The sequence below is a fragment of the Toxotes jaculatrix genome, chromosome 15, assembly GCF_017976425.1.
Source record: "Toxotes jaculatrix isolate fToxJac2 chromosome 15, fToxJac2.pri, whole genome shotgun sequence".
NCBI lineage: Eukaryota > Metazoa > Chordata > Actinopteri > Toxotidae > Toxotes > Toxotes jaculatrix.
In genome coordinates, this window is record NC_054408.1 from 10,283,052 (window position 1) to 10,291,144 (window position 8,093).

An 8,093-nucleotide genomic window follows, 5' to 3' on the forward strand; every position below is an offset into this window, starting at 1 on the left:
AACAGTCCAAGGCAGACGTGGATGTTAAACGCAGATTCTTCCTCTGACTGTAAGGGAGATGAAAATATCTGGTTTGACTCACTTAAGGGCAGTGTCTAATTAGTGCTCTTTGAAGAGGAGGTGGGTTGGGCATAGTATTGTTTAGAAAAAAGTGGGGGAGGGAGGTCAGGGGCTATTCACTGGAGGAGGAGGAGGAGGCAGCTGGAGTACCTTTTAAGTGTGTGAGCGAGATGAGGCAGAGATCCATGCAAATCAGCCTCAAAGAACACTTAAACTGTTTACAAATTGAATAGCTAAAGGGTTGTTGTTGCGTTGTTATCACAGAACATGAGAGTTTCAGGTGTAAAGAGGTGCGCAGGCACAGTCATGCGATCCTGGCAAAGAGCTGTGATGTGGGACGGTCCTGACAGTTAAGCAGAGGTGCTGCTGCAGAGTCAAAATCAAACACAAAGCAGACGCTGCCTCTGCTTTGTCTCCAGCCACAGCCACTTTCCTAGTTCAGCAGGGCAGGCAGGAAGTCTCCCTCAAGAACTTTGTTTCACTTCACACAGTCACTCATCTCCCCATGTGAACAGGAGAGAGACTACAGCTCAGATCTGGGTCATGGGGGAGGATCATCATTAAAAAAAAAAGGACACTGCATGATAGGACTAGCTGTGATTATTCACAACTAACTTTAGGTTTTGATTTTCTGCTCAGCTAGAAATAAAGTTAAGTCAGTTCAATCTCAAATATTTTCAGACTTTTCCTTGATTTGTTCTGAAAGCTCCACTGGAGAAAAAGCAGTTTTATTCCTTCGCACTAACTTTTTACCTTTGAGAGGACAGAGAAAGGAGGGAACCGGATAACAGAAGACAGCGGGGTTGGAGTAAAACTGCAGTGATAGTTGGGTGTGAGTTTCTGTAGCTGACTGTGAAGTCTGTTTTACAGGGCAATTACTTGCCCTGTTGGTGGTACACAGTTGTAACCAGCATCTGACTTGTCCAGAAGCACAATCACCCACCCTTCATCCAGCTCTATTGATCCATGACTAACAAGACATCTCATCCTCACCAAAAGCAGAACTCTGACCTACAAATGGCCTGTGTTTTCATTATGTATCCAAACTTTAATGAATATTAACTGGAACCTTACCACACAGTTGGTGATTGATAGCCAAGCTGACAGTCTTCTTTCTGCTTTTCTATTGTTTGTTTTTCATCAGTCAAGTCAACGATGTTATGATATGAAAAAACAGTAGCACAAAAGGCGTCTTGTCATGGGTGTATACAAAGATGCGGGTCTAATGCTTATCATGCAAACAAGCCTGCGTGCAACTACAGAATATAGCAGGCACAGAAAATAAAAAGGGGAGCAAACAGCATCGCAGTCAGACAGCTGAACAAGCCCATATTTCCCCTAACAGAGAGAATTAGGTCCTCTGTTTCTGGTGACAACAACAGACGAAAATAATGAGAAACAAATTTTGAGACAATCACATGCACACAAGCCAAACTTTTCCATAGCATAGACAAAGAACAACTATACAAACAGCTAGACAGTGAGTTATTGCGTTTTTCTTCACTGTCTAGACAGCACTCTCTCTTGTGTCAGCTGAGGCTTACAAACACATGGAAAACATTCCCAGTGTGGAAACAGCTGACTCAAGATGCACAGAAAGAGGACGCATGGCTTGACCACACACAGCTTTAAATCCCTGCCCTTTTTTGGGGTGGGGGGGTTTCAGCTGTCATTCTTGTTCGGGAAAAGAGGAGAGGCTGGGGTGGGCATCAGGGAGTGGCACCGCAAACTTTGAATCCCAACAAAGTTTGAAATGCCTCTGAGTTGACCTCAACATCCCCATGACCATTAAAGGACGAAAAGCCAACAGAAGTAATTCTGACCTCACATCACCTCTTTTCTTATCTTTTCAACCTCCATTCAGTTAAATGTTTTCCGCAATATCTTGTATGATGTGATGAAACAAGGAGGCATCCTAGTTTTCTATAAGCTCATAATATTGAAAACCTAGATGGCAATTAGTGAAGTTCTATACATTTGTCAAGATGAGTCAGTTCCATACACCAGATTTCTAATTTCTTTCACCATTAATCATAATCTTGTTTCATATTATGGAATGCACAAATTTTAATGAGTTTGTCTGAAATGGAAAATGAGATGATTCAAATCATAACCGCTCTCAAGCATTTGTAACAATTGTCACAGCACCACAATCAAATCTATACTTAAGTGGCTATAAGTGCTGCCCATCCTACATTGTGCTAAAGTTTAAAAACTTAAAAAAAAAAAAAAACAGGCATAGTAATTATGCCTAAAATGGAAATGAGCTCTGGCTCTGGGCTGGCTTTCTACTCCGTCTGCTGATGAGCCCAAAGTTTGATGGTGCCACTACAACTACTTAAAACTTTTCTCTTTTCAATCAATAGCACTGTAATGAGCCAAGATAACAGGTTATTGTTTCACCTTCGCCTCTCAGCTGAAACAACTGATCAAAAATAGCATCAGAAATCTCACTAAAAGATAAAGAAAACATCTGCCCACACAGGGAGAGAGCAAAGAAATGGAGGTGGATGAAGGAGAAATAAGATGCTAAAGGATCATACCAATGCTTTTGCAAGCTTTGCTTGCTTGACTAAGAAGCACATAGATTTTAAATTACTGCTGACCCTTTTGTATTGTTTCAACTTTTTGAATGTAGTTTTCTTACTTGTCAGGGCTCTTCAGGTAGTTCCTGGTTTTCAACCATTTCTTTTCACTTGTGTATTCCATCACAGTGAACATCAAGTCTGTATTTGTATATAATGTATTTTTTTCATTCAAGTTTCATTGAGGTTCCATTGTTGTTGTGTGTGGTAATGCAATTTAACTGCAGATTGATTTGAAATAATAATATATAATAAAAATGATGAATGCAGACACAGGGCATGTTTAAAGTCTGCCAATATATATTCATGCCCCGGAGATATAAATGAAAACCAGTGGATGAAAGTATTTTAAAAAAGAAATGCTACAGCAGGGTTTAGAAAATTGTAGGCACTGATGTATGGTGTTCATGGTTTGTAGCAAATTAACAAAACAGGCTGAATCACTGGTCTTAAACATCTGACTTCTGCAGAATATCTAAATAAGAAGACGCAGCTGTCAGTGTGACTGTGTTATGTCGGTGCATTGGTTATGCCATGTTCCTTTTGAATAACAGGCTCCACCCACGGCCACATACCACTTTTAGTCAGTGCATATGAAAGATGTATCACTTCCCTCCTTTCCCCACGGCCAACCCTCTCATGTACGCTTGTGCAAATTCATTCATAACATGTTCACATATTGTATCAACAGGGTGAAAACAGCTCCTGTCCTACTGAGCTGGCAGAGCTAATCAAGATATATATAAAATATCACATGATGACGGACGCATGAGTAACTGCAAGTGGCAGAATGTGCATCTTGTCAGACATAAGCTTTAAGATTTTCCTCTGTACAATAAGAAGCTGTTCTGAGACCAGTGGCAGCTCATCTTAACCTGGGCGACTGCAGGCTGTTCTCCTGTCAGCCCAGTAAATGGAAAACACTCAGGCATTTCACAGTTAAACCAGCCAGCCTTGCACATATTACACTTCCAATTTAGTTATATAAACTGGGATGTCTTGAGTACTTTACTTTGGCTCCTCATTTCAAACACCCTCTTACACAAACTGAAGCATAACCCAAAAAAAGCACACAATGGTGTGCCACACCAAAAGCATGACATCTTTCTCACTCTCTGTGGGAGAGAAGGATGACATCCTGTTTGGAAAGCTAATAAACATTCGTTCCTTCAGGCAACTCCTTCTATATGCCTTATATCACATACCCACGTGCCACAAATACGCATGCAATCACACCTGTTTGCAAACTCAGCAGCATAAATAACCCAGATATAAGATTTTGCCTGCCAAAAAATTGTAAGTTGCACCTCTGGGTTTAACAATGACTGATACACTCACAATCTAACACAGCTGTCATCCACCGCCTTTTTTATTGTTATGTTTTTGTTTTTGTTGCAAATAAATCCAAGTGCAAACACGTGTGCCGGCTAACACATGTGGCAAAATCAGACAGCTGATCACATACAAGAGACAGACACAAGCACATATCACTTAACACAGATGTTTGTGTTTGTACATGCCTCTAGGAGAGGGATAAATCATTGATATGGCAAGATACTGCCATGCATCCTGCTGTGATGTGTTATTAATACACGAGCACAAATACTGCAACACTGGAGCATGGTTGTCTCCTTCCTTGAGACATATCAGCCTTTTGCCAAGGTGATATTATGGTTTTAGAATATATTAGGATGGGACATTTTGCTTTAAGTGTTAAACACAGATTGAGATTCATGCCATGTTGCACACAGCTTGAATGGGCAATGCACAACAAATGCACTCTTTGGTCCCTGCTCCCCCCTCCCTTTCCCCTGTGCCATTGTCAAACTGGCCACTGGGCAACCCAGAACAAATTCTGGTGAGCCACTGCATCGGTGGACAGTCAAAAAAAATCCTTTAAGTTTTTACCAGCCCTCCCTGTGTACATGTCACTTGGGCTGTGAATGAGAGCGTGCTGAGTGCGTGTTGTGAGACTGAGGTCACTGGCCACTTACAACAAGATATCAACCCTCACACTGAGCTAACACTGGCTTAAATAAATCTAACCTCAGCACGGGGAAGTTGTTGACATGTTGCCTGCATAGATTGGGGAATAATGTTTTCCACACAGGTTTACCTTGAAATCTGATTACGTAACTGGTAGGCAGTTTTCTTGTTAGACCAGGTTATTGTTGGACCGACAACAGCGATTTCACTCCCAGTCTGCCCGGTCAGAGAGACAGGGAAGACGTGAGAAAGAGGGAGATTTTTGAGGGGATTTTATGGCTGCAACTAATGATTATTTCCATCATCAGTAAATCTACCAAGTCACTGTTTGATCTGTTAAATTTAAGTAAATACAAATTTCTGAAGCCCCAAAGACATTCAGCTTACTGTCAGAAAAGATTCAAAACCAGAAAATATTTGAGGGGATAGAGCCAGAGAAGAGCCATTTTTGCTTAAAACCAACTTAGAAATGATCGGGATTGGTGCAGATTAATTTTCTGTCAAAAATACAGATTTTTAAGTTCAAGGGGATGCAACATATCTCATATTGCAGAACTGTCAGCTTCATATCAGCAATAATGCTGGCAACATATCATAATAGCATTAGAAAATATCAGGAGTCCCCGTGAGCCACACAGACACACACCTCATAAAAAACCCTTCTCTTTCCTAACACCTGAAATGTTCTTCACCACCTCAAACTGCCTCCCATTTAACCGGAAAGCATATGATTCATGATTATTATGTAATATAAAAAACCTTCGGTTATCCAGCCTACACTGTAGAATAGATAAAATCTCTATTGTGAGAGTGTACAGCTTTTGCAACTGTACAGTGAACAATGCATGTCACGTTTTCATTTGGAAAACTAATTTACAGCTCCAGTCCCGGTGAAAGTGACTTTTCATGCACTGAAAGGGGACGTGAAGTAAGGCGCAGGCTGGTAATCCTCTTGGCCAAGTGGGGGCCTCCAGTGGGCTGACTTCCACCACCACCACCATCACCGCCACTCCCACGCCCCCCCCTCCTCTGACCCCCAGCAGCACTGACAGGCCTCCCAATCCAGGAACAGAAAAGCCATCTGGTGTTTGTTTGGGAGAGTTTGCAGGCAGGATGTACCGTATGTATGTACGTGTCAGCAATCATGCCTGTATGAATGTTTGTATGTGTCACCGAGTGTCATCGGGTTTGCGTGTCTGAGCTCATATTTGTCTGTGAAATCCAATAAACTGCAGGTTAAATGACAAATGTGTGAGAAGTGAACACAGTAGCTTCACCTGGAGGGATGACTTACTGTACAACTCTACAACAAAGCTGGTACTGGGTGTTCTCACACCCACTGGATGACTTCACACCCTGAGGTGTTGGTAATTTGGGATCCAGGTGTGTCTATGATGTGTGTACCTATACACTGTATCTCTGTGTGCATTTATACTACTGCTTATACGTGTGTGGGTTAATTACAGACAATATCAGGTTGTCAATAACAGCCTTTCAACGCAGGTCAGACTGCACGGGGTTAATCTGTGACTATAGTCCAAATATCACATTAACCTAGATCACACACACAGACACACACACACAGCTGTTCACAGGCATCTGTTATTATTGCAACGATTATCAATGTAGCCTACTTCCACCTGACTCATGATGACTAATAGTTGCTCTCCTAACTAACCCGTTAAATTTCACACGTCTCATACAGGTGTGCCGTGAGTAGGACCCAGAGGGATGCTGCTTCACCTCGTTAATCTAAACAGACAGAAGGAAAAAGAAATTTAGGCTGACAGCTTCTTCGGATGACTTACCGAGCAGCGAACAAGCAAGAAGGAGCGCACCGGCTGCCATTGTGTGTTGCCCCGAAGATTCACTTCCAATATTCCCTTTGGATGAGGAGGCGATGTCTGGCCGGGTTTGATAGTGTGGATAACCGCTGGTCCCGAATCAGAAAGAAGAAGAAGAAGGTCTACGAATCCTGGGCGATAAAAGCAGTCCTGAGAGTCAAAAATCCACAGCCGGTGAGACCGGCGGTTTGCCAGTGTCCGACTCACCTCTCCGGCGTCCTTCTCCTTACAAATAAATAAATAAATATATAAAAAAGATAAAAAAGCAAACCTCGGGTGGAGCTTCCCCCCCCTCCTCGCTTTCACCCTCACCTATCTGCTTTTATCGCTGACGACTTGTGCGTATGCCAGGCGCCTAGGCGACCCAACCCACTCCCCGTTTACGCATCCGAGACTGCGGAGGCGATTCACCCTCACAGCCTCCTCGGTAAAAGACAAAAGTCCAGCGTGACTTACGCGTATTCGGGTAGGCTACCTGCTTTAAGACAGGAGGCTGGATGTATACAGGGGATCTGAAAGTCCTGGCGGTATGAAGTCAGACAGGAACAAGTCCTTGATAATCTTCCTCCCCTCCACTGAAGGGAGTGCAAATCGCAGTCCACGCAGGCTCTGGCTTTCTCCACGGCAAATCCCGAAGACTATAATCAGTCTCCCACTATCGCTCCGCAGAAAGCCCAGTGGGCGGGCGCTCTAGATGAAGCAGACAAGGCTTTGTGCGCTGACACAATAAATCAGATTAATCAATGAACAGATCGGATCCAAACACTAGGTTCTCTATTTTACTATCAATACACCTGTGCCAGCGTGTCCTAATTCATAGCACGAAAATAGACACAAAATTCTACGACAAGACGGCTTAAACAGCCAAAAAAAAAAATGCTTCTTTACTCGTGAGTTCAAACACTACTGGTTAATTATAATCTGTCTAATGCCCAATGACTAATGCTTTGATCTGGTCTCAAAAAGAATCAGTCCAACGCGGTTCCCCTTCCAACGTTACTTCCTTGTTTTCCTGCCCGGCAAATCACTGCTGTTTGTCCTGTAGTTTGAAAACTTGTCAGCGTGCTGCCTGCACCCACCCCCTTATCAAAGACCACGCCCCGGCAGTGTGGGACACCATCCAGTATGGGAGAGGCCAAATCTGCATTGAATTTGAATTCTAGGCCAGGACGTTGATGGTCTGAATAGGTTAAGTGAAGTGGAGGACAATTAAGCCTCTAAAGCTACCAATTTTCTCAGCTTTTTATTTGCAGGGTGAAGTTGAATAGCCATTTGAGGCTGACACAAATAATTACAGCACAGAATGGTATTATCCCGCATATTAATAGCATAATGATCAGGTTTTTTTAAAGGGAAAAGAAGTAATTCTTTTTTTAAATATCAGGTTGTTCATTAATGGTGTTTACTTGTCTTGTGCTGATCACAAACGCCATGGTCTCATGCATAATTTACTCAGCATTCTGTGTGCCATAGACAGAAGTTTTATATCTCTCCCACCTCCTATTTTCCCTTACCCCACACTGCCATACGCACTTCTGGCAGTCAACATAATGAGGTGCCACTCTGCTTGGAAACTGTAGGAAATATCAGAACAAACACTGCCCCTCCCGCCCCCACC

At 42.8% G+C, this 8,093-nt stretch overlaps 1 protein-coding gene across 1 annotated transcript in view; it reads right to left on the minus strand.

Annotated features, from left to right (window-relative positions):
* Nucleotides 1-7,467, minus strand: part of LOC121194763 (immunoglobulin superfamily member 3-like) — a 65,634-nt gene extending 58,167 nt beyond the window's left edge. The window contains exon 1 of the mRNA XM_041057777.1: nt 6,440-7,467. Coding sequence (XP_040913711.1) covers nt 6,440-6,479 — 40 coding nt within the window. The 5' untranslated portion in view covers nt 6,480-7,467. The remainder of the gene's footprint in view (nt 1-6,439) is intronic.
* Between the last annotated feature and the right edge of the window lie 626 nt (nt 7,468-8,093).